Raw genomic sequence first — 21550 nt, 5'->3', positions numbered from 1 at the left:
CTCCCCAGCACCCAGCTCCCCAGCACCTACCACCCTAGCACCCCACCACCCAGCACCCCAGCTCCCCAGCACCCAGTTCCCCAGCACCCAGCTCCCCAGCACCCAGCTCCCCAGCACCCAGCTCCCCAGCACCCAGCTCCCTAGCACCTACCACCTAGCACCCAGCCCCCAGCACCCCACCACCCAGTTCCCCAGCACCCAGCACCCCACCACCCAGCTCCCCCAGCAAGACCCCCCACTAATAACTGGAGGGTGAGCGTGACGGGACGCCGGCGGCCCCGGGGCCGACCTGGAGGTCCTCCTCATTACCTGTGATACACAGCTTAACAAAACATGACGTGAGAGTCGCGCCACTCTGACTCTCCAGCCCTCGGATCACCTTAATTTATTTCCCCTTGGCAGTGTTTACTGCCGGAGGGTCAGGTGGGGGTCACTCCTGGGGTGGCTGACCCCCCCAGGTGGGGGTCACTCCTGGGGTGGCTGACCCCCCCAGGTGGGGGTCACTCCTGGGGTGGCTGACCCCCCCAGGTGGGGGTCACTCCTGGGGTGGCTGACCCCCCGACGTGGGGGTCACTCCTGGGGTGGCTGACCCCCCCAGGTGGGGGTCACTCCTGAGGTGGCTGACCCCCCCAGGTGGGGTTCACTCCTGGGGTGGCTGACCCCCCCAGGTGGGGGTCACTCCTGAGGTGGCTGACCCCCCCAGGTGGGGTCACTCCTGGGGTGGCTGACCCCGCGAGGTGGGGTCACTCCTGGGGTGGCTGACCCCCCCAGGTGGGGGTCACTCCTGGGGTGGCTGACCCCCCAAGGTGGGGGTCACTCCTGGGGTGGCTGACCCCCCGAGGTGGGGCTCACTCCTGGGGTGGCTGACCCCCCCAGGTGGGGGTCACTCCTGAGGTGGCTGACCCCCCCAGGTGGGGGTCACTCCTGGGGTGGCTGACTCCCACCGTCAGACTCACCGCTGCTCTCTATATCTATAAGAGTGTCTGCTTATTTGACCGAGGTCAGAGGTCAGATACTTCGCGTTAACTTCACCCAACTTTTCAAGATGACACCTCGGTGGTGTGTGACTGTCATAGACTGGTTGGGCTCGGTCACATTGCCACCTTTTAAGAAATAGCGGCTCCTCCAGCGAGTGCGGTAAAGTCTGAAATCGAATATTTGTTTTCCGTGGAGTTTTGAGCAATTTGTCCTCCCATTTTCTCGATTCTTTTGTTAATGGAGCCGCATTCACTACTTTTAGTATCTGTGTAAGAAAGTCCGGAGTTCTTTTTCCCCACAAAAGAACATATGTCCTTCTAGCTTTGTAAGTGAACACCCCCAAACAGTGAAACATTTGGGCAGCACAGCCTCGGGGTTGGGGTCAACAGTGACATACGTCACCTGCGTCATAGACTAACATCAGCTCTGCTCAAACTATTTCGTGTCGTTAATATTCTGTGACTGGTTATCTTCTTGAGGTTATCTTGAGATGATTTCGGGGCTTTAGTGTCCCCGCGGCCCGGTCCTCGACCAGGGCTCCACCCCCAGGAAGCAGCCCGTGACAGCTGACTAACACCCAGGTACCTATTTTACTTTTTTTTAAATAATAAAAAAAAAAATTCCTGCTACGTAACAGGGGCATAGGGTGAAAGAAACTCTGCCCATTGTTTCTCGCCGGCGCCTGGGATCGAACCCTGGACCACAGGATCACAAGTCCCGCGTGCTGTCCGCTCGGCCGACCGGCTCTGGTGCTACCAACTCACTCCCGGTATGATTAATAGAGAGTAAAAAGGCCTACAATCTCATCACACTGAAAATACCTTTTAAATGTGTTCTAGGACACTGGAATCCTAATTCCCGTGTACGTCAACATCCAGGTAACACACACACACTTCTCCAAGGAAGGTGGTGAGACACTTGCTCTCTAAGCTCTCACACTTGAAACACTCGCCTCCTCTTGCCTCGAGCTAAGAGGAGCTAATTGGCAGTCTCCGTGGTGTAGTGGTAAGACACTCGCCTGGCGTTCCGCGAGCGCTATGTCATGGGTTCGTATCCTGGCCGGGGAGGATTTAATGGCCGCAATTCCTTAACTGTAGCCTCTGTTTAACGCAACAGTAAAATGTGTACTTGGATGAAAAAACGATTCTTCGCGGCAGGGGATCGTATTCCAGGGACCATAGGATTAAGGACTTGCCCGAAACGCTACGCGTACTAGTGGCTGTACAAGAATGTAACAACTCTTGTATATATCTCAAAAAAAAAAAAAAGAGCCCAGGAGCAGCGCCCACACCGACGGTCAGTCCAGGCGTCAACACCACAGACCGCAGCGGACTTTAGGAGTTATAGAAGTAACTATAGGGGAGTACCCGGCGTCGCCCGGGTACGCTCTCTCCCCCCTTCCCTTCTCTGCTATTCCCCTTCCCTTCTAATTGGTCGACTATTTTGTTTGTTACTCTGTGCTTTCTCTCTGACTCTCTGACAGACAATATAACATCCATCGACCTGCCATGTTATTTTTTGTGATCTTGTGTTAAGGTCTGTCACTCCTTGATCACATTTATCAAAAGCCTTTGTGAAGTCAGTGTATTTAACATTTGCATTTAGATTTTCTTCTAATGCTTCCATGATTTTGTCATAGTGGTTAAGTAATTGCGAAAGAGAGGAATTTTTCCTGTTCTAAATCCACGCTGACCTGTGTTGTGAAGTTCATTGTTCTCCATAAATCTGGAGATTTGACTTCAAATCACTCTCTCAAAACTTTAATTATGTGTGATGTTAGTGCAACCTCGTTCTGGCAGCTCCTGCGACGACTCTGGAACAAGCGTATTGGCGTTTGCCTTTCCATTGGACAATTTCAGCAACGTGAAGGGGGGACCTGCTGCATGGGTAACAGCTTCTCCATATTACCTAACCCTGGCTTTGCGCTCTGAAGAGGACCCTACAGCCTCGGCAACTAGAGCCCAAGTCCATAGTCTCCCCAGACTGCAAGATATCTACTACTTACTACTACTACTACTACTACTAGGGCAACCGGGCTAGTTTTAAGTAATGCTTTGCTTCCTCTCTTGTAAAGTGAAAAAATATCTACTTATTTAAGGACGTTTTTGTATCTCCCGTATTTACATTTCTTTATAACTTTTGGAGTTAGAGGAGTGAGGACCCGGGTCTGAGTCCATGGCAATGTTGTCAATTTATCTTTCAAAGACTTCTGTGGTCGTGTTAATAACAGTTACGTTATCATAGTGTTGGACATTGTTTATAAGGACGCCGCTCTCTTCACCCTCCATGTTGTTGACTGAGGGAGGGGGGGGGAGGGGGGGTTAGGGGGGGCTGAACATAGCCTCGTACTATTCTTGTACAATTTCATTAATTTTTTGGGGTCATCCTCTTTGTATAAACTTTCATATGTAAGTGTTGGTCCAATACTGGGGAAGGTTTTTTTATTTTATTTTATTTTGAATTTGTGAAAAATGATTTTGGATTTTTGTCTTGTCCCTCGTGTGCTTTCTGCTCCATTTGTTTCATCAACCTGGTGTGAACACTTTAGCTTCTGCTCTGCTCTCTAGTCTCTGTTTATATTATACTTTGTTGTGAGAGCTGTGTCTGCTTAAGCATTTCAGTTGATTTGTGGAAAACAGCTGTTTTTCACCAAAACAAAACAGTTGATTCTATTTGTTGCATCTTGCGCAGAAGAACATATTTCAAGCAGACTTTGTGGACTTGGGAGAGCCAATTGTTCCACTCTGGTGGAGGTCTTGGCGGCTAAGACGGTCATCCAGTGGATGCTAATCTTTGTCCAGTCGATATTCTTATCGCTGAAACTGAATTTATTGAACAGCCCTTCCAACTTTTAATCCTTTTGTGGGGTGTTACGGGTATTATTACGGTCTAAACCTTTGTCAGTTTATGGTCTAAGTATGAGGTATCTGAGAGTGTAATGACCCTCATTACTCCTTTGTTCGTCAGGATCAAATCCAGAATATTGATTTGATTGGCTATGATTATCTGCAGGTTGAGGGAAAATGTGTACTGACCGTTGTTATGTCAAGGGTGTAGACGGTACCTGTGTGTAGGCCACAGTCCACCTTCCTATAGACTCAATGTTGGGGTCAGAGACTGTCGGTGCAGCAGTATTGGGGTCAAGCAACGCTTGGGGTCAGAGACTGTCGGTGCAGCAGTATTGGGGTCAAGCAACACTTGGGGTCAGAGACTGTCGGTGCAGCAGTATTGGGGTCAAGCAACACTTGGGGTCAGAGACTGTCGGTACAGCAGTATTGGGGTCAAGCAACGCTTGGGGTCAGAGACTGTCGGTGCAGCAGTATTGGGGTCAAGCAACGCTTGGGGTCAGAGACTGTCGGTGCAGCAGTATTGGGGTCAAGCAACGCTTGGGGTCAGAGACTGTCGGTGCAGCAGTATTGGGGTCAAGCAACGCTTGGGGTCAGAGACTGTCGGTGCAGCAGTATTGGGGTCAAGCAACGTTTGGGGTCAGAGACTGTCATTGCAGCAGTAATGGGGTCAAGAAAAAGACAAGGGGTGACCAGATAACACATATATTACAATGAACAATTGAGGATGATCGGGCCTCGGTAGGGTGATCAGTGAGAGTGTGGTGGCTCCAGGGGACAGGGATGGTGGCCAGGGTAAGGGATGTACACATGTGCTTAATATACAAATGTAACATTTACAACTCTGACGTCTTTAGGGGAGGAGAGGCGGGGAGTCTGAGGAAGCACACATAATGAGAAGGCTCTTGGGTCAATATGAGGTGTGTGTGTGTGTGTGTGTGTGTGTGTGTGTGTGTACACCCACCTTGGGATGAACACCAAGACGTTTCACAGTGTTATGGAAATGTGTAAATCTGTGAGTGTTGTACAGGTGTGTGTGTGTGAGATATTGTTCAGGTGTGGGTGAGGTGTTGTACAGGTGTGAGATATTCTTCAGGTGTGGGTGAGGTGTTGTGTGTGTGAGATATTCTTCAGGTGTGGGTGAGGTGTTGTACAGGTGTGAGATAGTGTACAGGTGTGGGTGAGGTGTTGTACAGGTGTGGGTGAGGTGTTGCACAGGTGTGAGATATTCTTCAGGTGTGTTTGAGGTGTTGTACAAGTGTGAGACATTCTTCAGGTGTGTTTGAGGTGTTGCACAGGTGTGAGATAGTGTTCAGGTGTGGGTGAGGTGTTGTACAGGTGTGAGATATTGTTCAGGTGTGTTTGAGGTGTTGTACAGGTGTGAGATAGTGTTCAGGTGTGGGTGAGGTGTTGTACAGGTGTGAGATATTGTTCAGGTGTGTTTGAGGTGTTGTACAGGTGTGAGATATTGTTCAGGTGTGTTTGAGGTGTTGTACAGGTGTGAGATAGTGTTCAGGTGTGGGTGAGGTGTTGTACAGGTGTGAGATATTGTTCAGGTGTGTTTGAGGTGTTGTGTGTGTGAGATATTCTTCAGGTGTGGGTGAGGTGTTGTACAGGTGTGAGATATTCTTCAGGTGTGGGTGAGGTGTTGTGTGTGTGAGATATTCTTCAGGTGTGGGTGAGGTGTTGTGTGTGTGAGATATTCTTCAGGTGTGGGTGAGGTGTTGCACAGGTGTGAGATAGTGTTCAGGTGTGTTTGAGGTGTTGTACAGGTGTGAGATAGTGTTCAGGTGTGGGTGAGGTGTTGTACAGGTGTGAGGACAATACAGTACATGTATGAGGGAGGTATTGCACTGGTTATAGTGACAAGGTCACTATAACCATACATTAGGAACTAGACACACAGAAGGTAGCTCTCAACTAAACACTATATACATTATGTGGTTATACCAGCTCTCGTCTCCTGCTCAGGCCTCACCAGCTCTCGTCTCCTGCTCAGGCCTCACCAGCTCTCGTCTCCTGCTCAGGCCTCACCAGCTCTCGTCTCCTGCTCAGGCCTCACCAGCTCTCGTCTCCTGCTCAGGCCTCACCAGCTCTCGTCTCCTGCTCAGGCCTCACCAGCTCTCGTCTCCTGCTCAGGCCTCACCAGCTCTCGTCTCCTGCTCAGGCCTCACCAGCCAGGGTATTCCCTGGCTGGTGAGGCCTGAGAATACCAGGGCCAGGCCTGGTGAGGCCTGAGGCACCCACTTTCCCCCCCCCCCCCCCACATAAAATTAAGTACAGCTCCTATTCTCCCATAAACTTACTGCCTCCTAACCTAATACTCTGAACTTGTGGAATAAATAGTGTCATTTTCTTCAATAAAAACAGTTGTGTAATAGTGTTTTTTCTCCCACGTCATTGTAGAATATTAATCTTCAGTGTATAATGAAGCTTTACTATTTTTTTTCAATTACCATGAAGACTGCAGATGTAGAGCATTGTCTTGTCCTGTTTGGAAAGACATCACAGTTTAATATTCTTTTGTTGTCATGATTCCAAACAGAATAAATTCAAAAATTGCATTAATTATTTCTGTCTCTAAACACAATACAATAGAAAAATACATTGTTCCTGCCTTAAGTAGTGTTAAATAATATATTACTACTTAGTGCTTTGAAAAATATTTAGATAATGTATTTTTCTCCGAGCCTCAAGGCGGAATACAAGCTGGTGATAGGCCTAACTGAGTAATAGGTGTTCGAGTACATAAAAGGAATAACTTTGTACCGAATATGTACTTTGAGTTGCCAGCCTAGTCACCGCTGTTTTACAAGTTAACAACTGAATTCTGTGAGTCTGATCACCGTGCAACCCGTTCTCGCAAATTCGTAAAGTCAATATTGACTTATTAACTACGTGCATAGGTGATATACTAAACATAATAGATACCCTTAAAAAGATTCATAGAAAACACCGACCTTACCTAACCTTGTTAGTATCTTAAGATAAGCATCTTATTGCTTCGTAATTACAATTATTACTTAACCTATACCTATTATAGGTTAGGTAATAATTGTAATTACGAAGCAATAAGATGCTTATCTTAACATACTAAGTAGGTTAGGTAAGGTCGGTGTTTTCTATGAATCTTTTTAAGGGTATCTATTATGTTAAGTATGTCACCTATGCACATATTTAATAAGTCAATATTGACTTATTAAATTTGCGAGAACGGGTTGCACCGTGTGGGTGTCACGACCAACATATACACAGGTGACCGTCTTAGTGAGTGGTGAACACAGGTACTCAAGATTAGTCCTATATAATGGACAGGAAGTCAAGATATGAGAAGTTACGTGATTCACGTAATCACCTGATTACGTGAATCCTCCTTCTTTACGCCTACCTGTTGGCCCCCATTATAACCCATGCTGACTGCCGGCCATGTATACAGGACTGTATACAGGACTGTATACAGGACCCTCTAATACACCATCGGTTGAGAGCTTGTACGTGGTCCCTGCTAGTCACTCCTGAGGTCCGGTTCAGATCGGGTTGAGGGCGGTGACGTCACGGACGATTAAACGTGGTCTTCTGTGACTGGCTAATCATTTCGATATAGAATTCTTTTTTATAATAACTACAGATATCCTTTTTAAATCTTTTATATGTGTTGGGAGAACTGAAATTTAGCTCCAGGGCCAAACTCCGATAGTTGTATCTTCGGCCGTTACTTTACAGTTTAAAAGTTTAATTGCAATTTTATAAGACTTAATTTGTATATATTTCTATGCATTAATTTCGTTATTAGAAATATTGTTATAAGTATTTTGCTCTTAAAATTATTAGTCAATATCTACTAGATTTAATGGACTGAAGTTTAAACTAACTAACAGCCAATCACAGACCAATAAATCGCATGGGCCAATCAGAGACCAACACGTCACATGAGCGAGCGAGCTTAGAGGCCCTGACGCCCAGCGCGGGAGTTGTGGAGATCAGTGCGCGAGAGGCAGCGTCAGAGGGAGGGTCTGGAGCGCGGGGGAGTGGTACACTATACACTGGTATTGAATGAGACACTTAAATTAACATGTGACAAGCCAGTGACTGTTGAGTGTGTTATGGGCACATTGTGAGGGAACACAGTTACGGGGTAAACACACAGGACTCCGTCTCCACAGGGTTCGTTGTATACCCCTGAAGACAATTTCAGTGCATATAGTAATGTTATGAAGTATTTAAAATATCTAATATACAATGAAGTTTATATAGAATTTGTTCTTCAAAACAACAAATTTAGATTTCATTATTAAACACATTCCATATTTTATACAATATATGAAGCATTGGCAACTTTTTCGGTACACCAAAGAAATATCTCTTGACTGTCTACCTTACTGTACTAAATATATTATTGCCGTGTATATCTTACGGTGGTGGTGGAGCATTCACAGTAGGTGTACATAATGTATACCACTATACTGCATGGAACCCCAGGTACACTGCACGGAACCCCAGGTACACTGCACGGAACCCCAGGTACACTGCACGGAACCCCAGGTACACTGCACTGGAACCTCAGATACACTGCATGGAACCCCAGGTACACTGCATGGAACCCCAGGTACACTGCATGGAACCCCAGGTACACTGCATGGAACCCCAGGTACACTGCACAGAACCCAGGTACACTGCACGGAACCTCAGATACACTGCATGGAACCCCAGGTACACTGCATGGAACCCCAGGTACACTGCATGGAACCCCAGGTACACTGCACAGAACCCCAGGTACACTGCATGGAACCCCAGGTACACTGCACGGAACCCCAGGTACACTGCACGGAACCCCAGGTACACTGCATGGAACCCCAGGTACACTGCATGGAACCTCAGATACACTGCACGGAACCCCAGGTACACTGCCCGTCTTCAGTTTACCAGCGTCCATCTTTCCCGCCAAATGTGTGTGTAAATATGGCGGGAACAAGGATCTCGAAGGATAACTTTTCCCCGCCAAAAGTGTCAGTTGATGATTTTGGCGGGAAAGTATCCGGCAGGCAGAGTGACGTAAACAAAGCCGGATGGTGCGTCATAAAGGCATGTCCGGCTTCTGCGCGCTCTCAACAACAGACGTCATAAATACATTTCATACTCATATAATCGGAAGTATCTTTTGTCGCATAAAATCAAAAAAAGGTAGAAAAACAAAATGAAAATAATTACATACTTCAGGAAACACTGACGATTACTCTCCGAGGTCCTCCATGAGGCTTGGCTTTGAATATCTGTATACTGTGGAGTTTGAGGGCACTAAGCCAGTGCCAGCAGAGCCCTCAGGCAGTGCCAGCAGAGCCCTCAGTGCCAGCAGAGCCCTCAGTGCCAGCAGAGCCCTCAGTGCCAGCAGAGCCCTCAGCCAGTGTCAGCAGAGCCCTCAGACAGTGCCAGCAGAGTCCTCAGACAGTGCCAGCAGAGCCCTCAGCCAGTGCCAGCAGAGCCCTCAGTGCCAGCAGAGTCCTCAGACAGTGCCAGCAGAGGCCTCAGACAGTGCCAGCAGAGGCCTCAGACAGTGCCAGTAGAGGCCTCAGACAGTACCAGCAGAGCCCTCAGTGCCAGCAGAGTCCTCAGACAGTGTCAGCAGAGCCCTCAGACAGTGCCAGCAGAGCCCTCAGTGCCAGCAGAGTCCTCAGACAGTGCCAGCAGAGGCCTCAGACAGTGCCAGCAGAGGCCTCAGACAGTGCCAGCAGAGGCCTCAGACAGTGCCAGCAGAGCCCTCAGACAGTGCCAGCAGAGCCCTCAGACAGTGCCAGTAGAGCCCTCAGACAGTGCCAGCAGAGCCCTCAGACAGTGTCAGCAGAGTTCTCAGACAGTGCCAGCAGAGCCCTCAGACAGTGCCAGCAGAGCCCTCAGACAGTGCCAGCAGAGCCCTCAGACAGTGTCAGCAGAGCCCTCAGACAGTGCCAGCAGAGCCCTCAGACAGTGTCAGCAGAGCCCTCAGACAGTGCCAGCAGAGCCCTCAGACAGTGCCAGCAGAGCCCTCAGTGCCAGCAGAGCCCTCAGACACTCCCAGCAGAGCCCTCAGACAGTGCCAGCAGAGCCCTCATACAGTGTCTGCAGAGTTCTCAGACAGTGCCAGCAGAGCCCTCAGACACTCCCAGCAGAGCCCTCAGACACTCCCAGCAGAGCCCTCAGACAGTGCCAGCAGAGCCCTCAGACAGTGTCAGCAGAGCCCTCAGACAGTGCCAGCAGAGCCCTCAGACACTCCCAGCAGAGCCCTCAGACAGTGCCAGCAGAGCCCTCAGACAGTGCCAGCAGAGCCCTCAGACACTCCCAGCAGAGCCCTCAGACACTCCCAGCAGAGCCCTCAGACAGTGCCAGCAGAGCCCTCAGACAGTGCCAGCAGAGCCCTCAGACAGTGTCAGCAGAGCCCTCAGACACTCCCAGCAGAGCCCTCAGGCAGTGCCAGCAGAGCCCTCAGACAGTGCCAGCAGAGCCCTCAGACAGTGCCAGCAGAGCCCTCAGACAGTGTCAGCAGAGCCCTCAGACAGTGCCAGCAGAGCCCTCAGGCAGTGCCAGCAGAGCCCTCAGACAGTGCCAGCAGAGCCCTCAGACAGTGCCAGCAGAGCCCTCAGACAGTATCTGCTGCTGATAACATTTTAAAATATTCTGAATTTGAGACTTTCATACATTCCTGACAAAAATTATTACAAATGAATTTACATCTCAGATGTATCAAGTCCTGTATATAACATTTTATGTTATATTGACACACTCGGACGTGCTTACCAACGCATCAGTTGGACGTGCTTACCAACGCATCAGTTGGACGTGCTTACCAACGCATCAGTTGGACGTGCTTACCAACGCATCAGTTGGGCGTGCTTACCAACGCATCAGTTGGACGTGCTTACCAACGCATCAGTTGGACGTGCTTACCAACGCATCAGTTGGACGTGCTTACCAACGCATCAGTTGGACGTGCTGACCAACGCATCAATACGGCTTGAGTACAGTCCAACCCGCAGGCTCAGACACCTTGGGAGACGCTGCCTCACCACCGAGAAGGAACACCCAGACCTACAGCCACTACTGCGAGTTCTCTCTATCCGCCGGCACCGGGGAATCATTCTTCAGAAGGTTCTCGATATTGAGTGCTGAGGATTGGTGCTGCAGAGACTGCTGCAGGTTGTGAAGGGACGCTGCATGGAGGCTCTGAAGCACAGCAGCCGAGTGCTCCTGAGCCTTGCGTCGAAGCTCCGCCACACTTGAACTTCGCGGGTCGCTGGTCAGGGAAGCTAGCGGCGACTGATTGGCTAGCGAGGCGAGCGACGACGGGGTCTGACTGGCCAGCGAGGCGAGGGAAGGTGTCTGATTGGTCAGCGAGGATAACGGATTCGTCAGCGAGGTGGACCCGAGGGAAGATAGCGGACTGAAGGTGGGCGGCTTGATGGGGCAGCACGAGCACAAACCCGGGAACCCTTCACCGCCACAACCAAAAAATGACATTTTAGTTCAGGAGATAAAGTGTAAATGTTTAATGTTTTTCTCAGACGAATTAAAACAGGAAGCAATTGTTAAGAGGACAAGATAACTGTTATCTGCTGAAGTGAGTGAGAATAACAGTGTTGTAATTATTGATATAAGTCATCGTTATCACACGGCACTATCACACTTGTCAAACTTGTTACCATTAAATGTTATTGAATTAACTTAAAATATAACAAATGTATAAACAGTTGCAGAGTTTGAGCATTGTGAGGTGTGGCCACTGTAGGTGGGGGTGTGGCCACTGTAGGTGTGGCCACTGTAGGTGGGGGTGTGGCCACTGTAGGTGGGGGGTGTGGCCACTGTAGGTGGGGGTGTGGCCACTGTAGGTGGGGGTGTGGCCACTGTAGGTGGGGGTGTGGCCACTGTAGGTGGGGGGTGTGGCCACTGTAGGTGGGGTGTGTGGCCACTGTAGGTGGGGGTGTGGCCACTGTAGGTGGGGGTGTGGCCACTGTAGGTGGGGGTGTGGCCACTGTAGGTGGGGGTGTGGCCACTGTAGGTGGGAGGTGTGGCCACTGTAGGTGGGGGTGTGGCCACTGTAGGTGGGGGTGTGGCCACTGTAGGTGGGGGTGTGGCCACTGTAGGTGGGGGGTGTGGCCACTGTAGGTGGGGGTGTGGCCACTGTAGGTGGGAGGTGTGGCCACTGTAGGTGGGGGTGTGGCCACTGTAGGTGGGGGGGTGTGGCCACTGTAGGTGGGGGTGTGGCCACTGTAGGTGGGAGGTGTGGCCACTGTAGGTGGGGTGTGTGGCCACTGTAGGTGGGGGTGTGGCCACTGTAGGTGGGGGTGTGGCCACTGTAGGTGGGGGGTGTGGCCACTGTAGGTGGGGGGTGTGGCCACTGTAGGTGGGGGGTGTGGCCACTGTAGGTGGGGGGTGTGGCCACTGTAGGTGGGGGGTGTGGCCACTGTAGGTGGGGGTGTGGCCACTGTAGGTGTGGCCACTGTAGGTGGGGGGTGTGGCCACTGTAGGTGGGGGGTGTGGCCACTGTAGGTGGGGGGTGTGGCCACTGTAGGTGTAAGGTGTGGCCACTGTAGGTGGGGGGGGTGTGGCCACTGTAGGTGGGGGGTGTGGCCACTGTAGGCGTGAGGTGTGGCCACTGTAGGTGTAAGGTGTGGCCACTGTAGGTGGTGGGTGTGGCCACTGTAGGTGGGGTGTGTGGCCACTGTAGGGGGGGTGTGTGGCCACTGTAGGTGGGGGTTGTGGCCACTGTAGGTGGGGGGTGTGGCCACTGTAGGTGTGAGGTGTGGCCACTGTAGGTGTGAGGTGTGGCCACTGTAGGTGGTGGGTGTGGCCACTGTAGGTGGGAGGTGTGGCCACTGTAGGTGGGGGTGTGGCCACTGTAGGTGGGGTGTGTGGCCACTGTAGGTGGAGGTGTGGCCACTGTAGGTGGGATGTTGTTGTTAAAGATTTAGCTACTCAGGACGAAGTGTCCATGTAGCACGGGCTATGGTGAGCCCGTAGTGTAGGTGGGGGGTGACACGTACCCTTAAGGTGAGGGAAGAGGTGAGAGGCTAGGGGACTGGGCAGGTGGGGCGGGAAGAAGAGTCCAGGAGAGCGCTCCATCAGGGGCCGGAAGCGACTGTTGATAAACAAAGTCAACATTAGCGGACAAGTTTGGTCTTGTATATGTATATTAATGGTTTATAATAATGATAATGAAGATAAGAAGATAAGCCACTTAGCCAGTATGACTATAGAGCACTTGGCAGGGATGTGAGGAAGGGTTGGGGGGATAGGATAGGAGGACGGGATCAGTGCCTATCCACTTGATAAAACGGGATTCCGTGATTACGACCACAGCGGGCAGTGATTGTGCCACACCAGCGACCACAGCGGCACTGTGCCACACCAGCGACCACAGCGGCACTGTGCCACACCAGCGACCACAGCGGCACTGTGTCACACCAGCGACCACAGCGGCACTGTGCCACACCACCGACCACAGCGGCACTGTGCCACACCAGCGACCACAGCGGCACTGTGCCACACCAGCGACCACAGCGGCACTGTGCCACACCAGCGACCACAGCGGCACTGTGCCACACCAGCGACCACAGCGGCACTGTGCCACACCAGCGACCACAGCGGCACTGTGTCACACCAGCGACCACAGCGGCACTGTGCCACACCAGCGACCACAGCGGCACTGTGCCACACCAGCGACCACAGCGGCACTGTGTCACACCAGCGACCACAGCGGCACTGTGCCACACCAGCGACCACAGCGGCACTGTGCCACACCAGCGACCACAGCGGCACTGTGCCACACAAAGGCTGCCGTTGGTCACTGGTGGGTGTGAGAGAGAGAAGTTAGTGTCATGTTAGCTACGTCTACAAGTGTGGCTCACCCCCACCCAGAGCCTCTTGACACACCAGCAGCTGCCCGCACCACCCAGAGCCTCTTGACACACCAGGAGCTGCCCGCACCACCCAGAGCCTCTTGACACACCAGGAGCTGCCCGCACCACCCAGAGCCTCTTGACACACCAGGAGCTGCCCGCACCACCCAGAGCCTCTTGACACACCAGGAGCTGCCCGCACCACCCAGAGCCTCTTGACACACCAGGAGCTGCCCGCACCACCCAGAGCCTCTTGACACACCAGGAGCTGCCCGCACCACCCAGCGCCTCTTGACACATCAGGAGCTGCCCGCACCACCCAGAGCCTCTTGACACACCAGGAGCTGCCCGCACCACCCAGAGCCTCTTGACACACCAGGAGCTGCCCGCACCACCCAGCCACTCAAGTGGTGGTAGTGGCTTTAAGTGCCACAAAGAGCTGCTGGCTCCCATAATCTTATTACTTACCATGGCTCTACTTCATTGTGTCGTCACTTGTCTTTGGCTCGGGTAATGCGCTTGTTGCGGTAAGCTCTTGACTCTTAGTCTGGCGCTCTCTACCTCGCTCGTGAGAGCCTGGCGCTCTCTACCTCGCTGGTGAGAGCCTGGCGCTCTCTACCTCGCTGGTGAGAGCCTGGCGCTCTCTACCTCGCTGGTGAGAGCCTGGCGCTCTCTACCTCGCTGGTGAGAGCCTGGCGCTCTCTACCTCGCTGGTGAGAGCCTGGCGCTCTCTACCTCGCTGGTGAGAGCCTGGCGGTCTCTACCTCGCTGGTGAGAGCCTGGCGCTCTCTACCTCGCTGGTGAGAGCCTGGCGCTCTCTACCTCGCTGGTGAGAGCCTGGCGCTCTCTACCTCGCTGGTGAGAGCCTGGCGCTCTCTACCTCGCTGGTGAGAGCCTGGCGCTCTCTACCTCGCTCGTGAGAGCCTGGCGCTCTCTACCTCGCTCGTGAGAGCCTGGCGCTCTCTACCTCGCTGGTGAGAGCCTGGCGCTCTCTACCTCGCTCGTGAGAGCCTGGTCGCTGGGGAGTACAAACTCCACTCTACCAGTCGTCAATGGTCATCACTCCCGGACCTCTACTCTCTTATCTTGCTCATTTACTCGCTATAAAATATTGAAACTGTATGGATTTGACAGATTTAATATTTGTGGAGATGAAAGGGTGGGGACGAGTCTGGGGGGGATATGGGAGGCGAGGTACAGCTTAAGACTATCAAAATCCTCAGATTAGGTAAAATTGTAATTAATTTTGTCAATAAAGATGTTAATTTTTTTAATAATATTAATAACTGCTTCCAGCAGCAGCGGGTGACTGTGTGTGTCTCAAAGGAAGTATTGTATGTACTTTATCTTGTTAATAGTGTGTGACTGCCAGGCTGTAACAGGCTGGTGTTACAGGCTGGTGTTACAGGCTGGTGTTACAGGCTGGTGTTACAGGCTGGTGTTCGAGGCTGGTGTTACAGGCTGGTGTTACAAGCTGGTGTTACAGGCTGGTGTTACAGGCTGGTGTTACAGGCTGGTGTTACAAGCTGGTGTTACAGGCTGGTGTTCGAGGCTGGTGTTACAGGCTGGTGTTACAGGCTGGTGTTACAGGCTGGTGTTACAGGCTGGTGTTACAGGCTGGTGTTACAGGCTGGTGTTACAGGCTGGTGTTACAGGCTGGTGTTACAGGCTGATGTTACAGGCTGGTGTTACAGGCTGGTGTTACAGGCTGGTGTTACAGGCTGGTGTTACAGGCTGGTGTTACAGGCTGGTGTTACAGGCTGGTGTTACAGGCTGGTGTTACAGGCTGATGTTACAGGCTGGTGTTACAGGCTGGTGTTACAGGCTGATGTTACAGGCTGGTGTTACAGGCTGGTGTTACAGGCTGGTGTTACAGGCTGGTGTTACAGGCTGGTGTTACAAGTAGCAGTGGACCAAGAGCATGTTTTATAAATATCTGAAACGATTCTTGAGGTTATCTTGAGATGATTTCGGGGCTTTAGTGTCCCCGCGGCCCGGTCCTCGACCAGGCCTCCACCCGCAGGAATCAGCCCGTGACAGCTGACTAACACCCAGGTACCTATTTTACTGCTAGGTAACAGGGGCATAGGGTGAAAGAAACTCTGACCATTCAAGTTCAAGTATGTTTATTGAGATAAGCAATAAATACATCTCAAAGGGATAGAGTAGCTTAGGCTATTTCTACCCCCCCAACTCTGACCATTGTTTCTCGCCGGCGCCTGGGATCGAACCCGGGACCACAGGATCACGAGTGCAGTGTGCTGTCCGCTCGGCCGTCCGGCTCCCCACCCCAATACTTCAGGACGGCGTTCCGGACCGTTCCAGGCAACTGTTCCCTGCCGTTGGTGTAGGTGGGAGCGCCAGTCTTGTGTTCCAGGGTCGCTGGTCCGGTCTTCATCTTAGGGGAATATGCCCCAGGGAACACTCCTTGTAGTTGGCGCCTTTTCCCCGCGGGGTTCAAGTTCAAGTATGTTTATTGAGATAAGCAAGAAATACATCTCAAAGGGATAGAGTAGCTTAGGCTATTTCTACCCCCCTAAACAGAGGCTACAGTTAAGGATTGACGCCCAGTAAATCCTCCGCGGCCAGGATACGAACCCATGACAAAGCGCTCGCGGAACGCCAGGCGAGTGTCTTACACTACACCACGGAGACTGGTCCCCGCGGGGTGTTGTAAGTGTAGCGACAGGAGACCTCTTCCTCCTCCCACTTTTTGTCTGCTCCCTTCTTCCTCATATTCCTCCTGCACGTCTTGTTCTTCCTCCTCCTCCTCCTCCTCTCTTGTCGTGGCGTCGCTGTCCTCCTCCTGGGCCTCCGCCCCCAGCACTCGACGACCTGACCCCGGCGGCGGGAGCGGAGCTTTGTGCCGTGGTGCGTGTAACGCGCCGGGAGAGGCGTTTAATGTGTTAAAAACGGGCCGGCAAAGGGGTAATTAGACGGAGGCTCGGAGACGCTACCCCTTAATGGAGAGCTGTGAGTTAAGCCGCTCCCAGAGACACTCCGGGGGAGGGGGCGGGGGCGGGGGTTGTCCTCTCCTAGCGGCTCGAGCGTGTCGGGGTTATTGGTATGGAAATACTGCCAGAGATTTGCTTTTTCTTGAACCACTCTGTCTTGCTTGATGTCTCCAACCCCTCCATCCCCTCCCCCCCTTTTGTGTCTTGTTGAGCCTAACACCCTCCCCCCTCTGTGCCACCCCCCCTCCGTCACCTCTTCGTTCTTAACCCTTCTCCTCCCTTAGCTCTGCCCCCCTACCCTTACACCACCTCCTGCTCTTCCACCCTCACCATTCACTGCTGCGAATTTTCATTAGTGAGGGAAGGATTACTTTGTGTGTGTGCGTGTGTGTGTGTGTGTGTGTGTGTGTGTGTGTGTGTGTGTGTGTGTGTGTGTGTGTGTGTGTGTGTGTGTGTGTGTCGCTAAGTTACCACACATTTCTACTGATGAATTAATGATGACAAATGGTAACAAATTTAAAGGAAAGCGGCGCCGTAGTACCCTACCCGTCCTCGACTCAAGTCCATTCCATCCAGCGGTCGACCCCCACAGACGCATTCATAAATTTTAACATTGAAAACGGTAATTTTCTCAAATATAAATTATTATTATATTAGCATATTGTGTATATATAGGCATAGGTTAGGTTAGGTTAGGTTAGGTTAGGTTAGGTGTTTAGGTTTTGTTGGCGATTATTTGTATTTGTAGTACGTGGGTGAAGCATTTACAGCGTTGTGGTTCGAACACAGTTCGTCAGTGAAGCACTTGTTCCGGAAGTGTTCGAACGAAATCAGTTGTGAGTCGTGTGTAAACCGCTTTTCATTCATAAACACCAGGGGGGTTGGCGGGTGGATGGAATCACTTTTAGTCTTTGTTTGGTGGACGGGGCTGGTGGACGGGGCTGGTGGACGGGCTGGTGGACGGGGCTGCTGGACGGGGCTGCTGGTGAACGGGCTGGTGGACGGGGCTGGTGGACGGGGCTGCTGGACGGGTTGTAGTACCAGTGTGCAGTTCGAAGCTTCCAAGTTTTGAAGCTTGGAAATACCAAATGTGAAGGCTGGAGGTGTAAGTGTTAACGCCTCAAGTATGAAGTGTGGCGCCTTGAGAGGCGGTGTAGTGTGCCCCCAGAAGCAACAGTCTTCCTCTTCACCAAAATGTTCGATAATACAGACGGCAAACATCCCGTTAAGGAATAAAAAACGGTTTACGCACGACTCCCGACTGACGTTCGAACAGTGCGTCACTGACGTTCGAACAGTGCGTCACTGACGTTCGAACAGTGCGTCACTGACGTTCGAACAGTGCGTCACTGACGTTCGAACAGTGCGTCACTGACGTTCGAACAGTGCGTCACTGACGTTCGAACAGTGCGTCACTGACGTTCGAACAGTGCGTCACTGAAGACTTCTGCTCAAATCGCACCGCAGTAAATGCTTCACCCACATACTGCAGATACAAATAGTCGCCAATACACCCACGCTTAACATAACCTGCGTCTCACTATATATAGAACTCTCAATATAATAATGTTCATTTTTATACGAGTAAATGTTGTTATAAACTGGTGACTTCATCCTTGGGTTGGGCCGCCGCCTGGACGAGCCTCGCCTGAGGACAGGGTCCGGTGAGTTAGCACAAGTACACTTTTGCCTGACTTCGCATTTCGTTGTTATTCCCCTCGGTGAAATGCCACCAACAATGGAGGAGATATTGAGCTTAAGTAACCCGGTGATGTCTGCTCGGATGTGCCCACCTTCCCACCTCCCCGGGTTCGAATCCAGTATGTTACCTCTGTTATGTAAGCTCTCGTTAATTTCATTTAGTTCGATCCGTATTGTCTGCGAGTTCCTGTTTTAATAGTCTGCTTGACGCTGCATTCTGGGTTTTTTCCTGACGAAGACGGCTATACTCCTTGTCTGTCAGTGTGACAAAATGTCCATGAATTTAATCCGTTAACAGTTCCCTGGAATCATTATTCATCTTTGTTTCCATGACTTCAGTAACATGTACTCCGTGTATAGGGAGCATAACATTGGGGAACCCGGTACAGCGCATAACATGGGAGGACCCGGTACAGCGCATAGCATGGGGGGGGACCCGGTACAGCGCATAACATGGGAGGACCCGGTACAGCGCATAACATTGGGGAACCCGGTACAGCGCATAACATTGGGGGACCCGGTACAGCGCATAACATGGGAGGACCCGGTACAGCGCATAACATGAGGGGGACCCGGTAAAGCGCATAACATGGGAGGACCCGGTACAGCGCATAACATGGGGGGACCCGGTACATCGCATAACATGGGAGGACCCGGTACATCGCATAACATGGGAGGACCCGGTACAGCGCATAACATGGGAGGACCCGGTACAGCGCATAACATGGGGGGACCCGGTACAGCACATAACATGGGAGGACCCGGTACAGCGCATAACATGGGAGGACCCGGTACAGCGCATAACATGGGGGAGGACCCGGTACAGCGCATAACATGGTAGTACCCGGTACAGCGCATAACATGGTAGTACCCGGTACAGCGCATAACATGGGAGGACCCGGTACAGCGCATAACATGGGGGCGGCGGCGGGCGCCGCTTAATTATTAATACGAAGTGTGCACAAAGATAATATGAGGCCCAACACACAGTAAAATAAAAGGGCCTGCGCAGACATTAATACGGAAGCTGACACACATTAAAACTTGACCAACACAAACATACATACTCAACTCTGCACAGATATTAATACGCAGTCCGGCGTATAAATTAGCGCTGGGCCCTGAGCACAGCATAATACGGGGCCCTGATCAAAGCGTAATAAGAGTGCCCTGAATCAGCCCGTTCTCGCCAGTCTTCCCAACGTCAAGAAACTGCCGTACTAAAGTGCCCGACCCTAACCTACCAGAGGATCGACGAACAGTAAACGGGACATTGTCAATTTCGCGAGCCGCTACCATTTTTTCTAGTGCGACAGGATTTTGGCCTCAAGTGAAGTTTACGTCAAAATGCGACGTGCTATAACGAGAACAGGTTGCTTACACAGAGCTTAACATAGTGGCTTCGTCAGAGCATAACATGGTGCCCTGAACAGAGCATAACATGGTGCCCTGAACAGAGCATAACATGGTGCCCTGAACAAAGCATAACATGGTGCCCTGAACAGAGCATAATATGGTGCCCTGAACAAAGCATAATATGGTGCCCTGAACAAAGCATAACATGGTGCCCTGAACAGAGCATAACATGGTGCCCTGAACAGAGCATAACATGGTGCCCTGGACGAAGCATAACATGGTGCCCTGGACGAAGCATAACACGGTACCCTGGACGAAACATAACATGATGCCCTGGACGAAGCATAACGCAGCACGATACAAGCTGGTGCATAAACCATAAACAGAGACTCCCCGACTGAAAGTTTAATACGGCGGGTCGAGCATAAAGCCTTTCACGAGGCCCCGTAAAAAGCATAAGTTGGGTGAAGTGAAAGTGGGGGGGGGGGAGCCGCGGAGTGCACAACAGGACCCCGTAAAGAGCATAACTAACCAGCGAGTCGTGTTAATTACCTGACAAGCTAAGAGTTTAATTGACTTAATTACACTGCCTCCTTAGGGATAGTCCGGATAAGACGAAGACGGGGGCGGCCTGGCGGGGGCTCGAGGCTGGCTGTGGGCAGGATAGGGATGATGACTAGGACTAGTCGCTCAGCTCAGGATGACTAAGATGGTATACTGAATGACCAGGACCAGAGTAGCATCCGATTCAAGAGGGCTAGGATAGGGACAGGTTGACGACAGCTGACGGCCGGGTCAGCAGTTGAATAGAATTGTGTAAACCCTTAACTTGAGAGATCAAATTATTATTATTATTTTTGTCTATAAGAGAATTGTGTGAGTGAGGGAGTAGCGCTTATTAAGGTTGCTGGCGTCGCCCCGAGAGCGTCAGGGCGGGTTCCACACCTGTCTTGGCCACGCTCCACACCTGTCTTGGCCACGCTCCACACCTGTCTTGGCCACGCTCCACACCTGTAGTCACCTAGTTGTGCTTGCGGGGGTTGAGCTCTGGCTCTTTGGTCCCGCCTCTCAACTGTCAATCAACTGGTGTGCAGGTTCCTGAGCCTACTGGGCTCTATCATATCTACATTTGAATGCTGTGTATGGAGTCAGCCTCCACCACATCACTGCCTAATGTATTCCATTTGTTAACTACTCTAACACTGAAAAAAAATCTTTCTAATGTCCCTGTGGCTCATGTGGGTACTCAGTTTTCACCTGTGTCCCCTTGTTCGTGTTCTGTCTTGGCGTCGCGACGCTAGTTCTTCAGGAAGACCATGTTTAATGTTGACCAGACCACACACTAGAAGGGGAAGGGACGACGACGTTTCGGTCCGTCCTGGACCATTCTCAAGCAAGTCACAATCGACTTGAGAACGGTCCAGGACGGACTGAAACGTCGTCGTCCCTTCACCTTCTAGTGTGTGGTCTGGTCAACATACTTTAGCCACGTTATTGTGACTCATCGCCTGCACCATGATTAATGTGTTGTAAGCACATGTGTGCTCATGTTTGTGTGAGTGTGTGCATGTGTAGTGTGCGGCTGTGCTTGACAGTGACTTCATGCCCCGCCAACCAACCTGTTGCGTTTTAATTTCACTTTCCTTACGTTCGAATTGTTTGTGGAAAGTTATGGATGGAAGTGTGTTAAACTAATTGTTTAACTAACTAGCTTAGGAGAATCAGGGCAGTAGAACACTTTGTGAAGTAGAGGCTCTGGGAGGGGCGGGGGGAGGGGAAGAATATATATATATATAATATATATATATATATATATATATATATATATATATATATATATATATATATA

General features: G+C 51.3%; 2 protein-coding genes and 1 long non-coding RNA gene across 3 annotated transcripts in view; 2 read left to right on the top strand and 1 right to left on the bottom strand.

Moving 5' to 3' along the window:
* LOC138355162 (uncharacterized) overlaps positions 1-6743 on the top strand; it is a 113276-nt gene extending 106533 nt beyond the window's left edge. Inside the window, exon 3 of the long non-coding RNA XR_011223880.1 lies at positions 5796-6743. This is a non-coding gene — a long non-coding RNA (uncharacterized lncRNA). The remainder of the gene's footprint in view (positions 1-5795) is intronic.
* A 2040-nt stretch (positions 6744-8783) lies between these two features.
* On the top strand, positions 8784-10466 carry LOC123769355 (streptococcal hemagglutinin-like). Its single transcript, XM_069310165.1, has 2 exons — positions 8784-8893; positions 9125-10466. Exons 1-2 carry the CDS (start codon positions 8784-8786, stop codon positions 10464-10466), a joined length of 1452 nt encoding a protein of 483 aa, XP_069166266.1.
* Positions 10467-10653: 187 nt separating this feature from the next.
* LOC123769354 (uncharacterized) overlaps positions 10654-21550 on the bottom strand; it is a 39007-nt gene continuing 28110 nt past the window's right edge. The window contains exons 8-9 of the mRNA XM_069310163.1: positions 12836-12930; positions 10654-11284 (exon numbers count right to left, since the gene is read on the bottom strand). Of these exons, the coding sequence (XP_069166264.1) occupies positions 10893-11284; positions 12836-12930 (487 nt within the window). The 3' untranslated portion in view covers positions 10654-10892. The remainder of the gene's footprint in view (positions 11285-12835; positions 12931-21550) is intronic.

Source organism: Procambarus clarkii, chromosome 66, assembly GCF_040958095.1.
Source record: "Procambarus clarkii isolate CNS0578487 chromosome 66, FALCON_Pclarkii_2.0, whole genome shotgun sequence".
Classification (NCBI taxonomy): Eukaryota; Metazoa; Arthropoda; class Malacostraca; order Decapoda; family Cambaridae; genus Procambarus; species Procambarus clarkii.
Note: the sequence above shows the minus strand (reverse complement) of the source record. Positions and strands in the feature narration are given on the sequence as shown.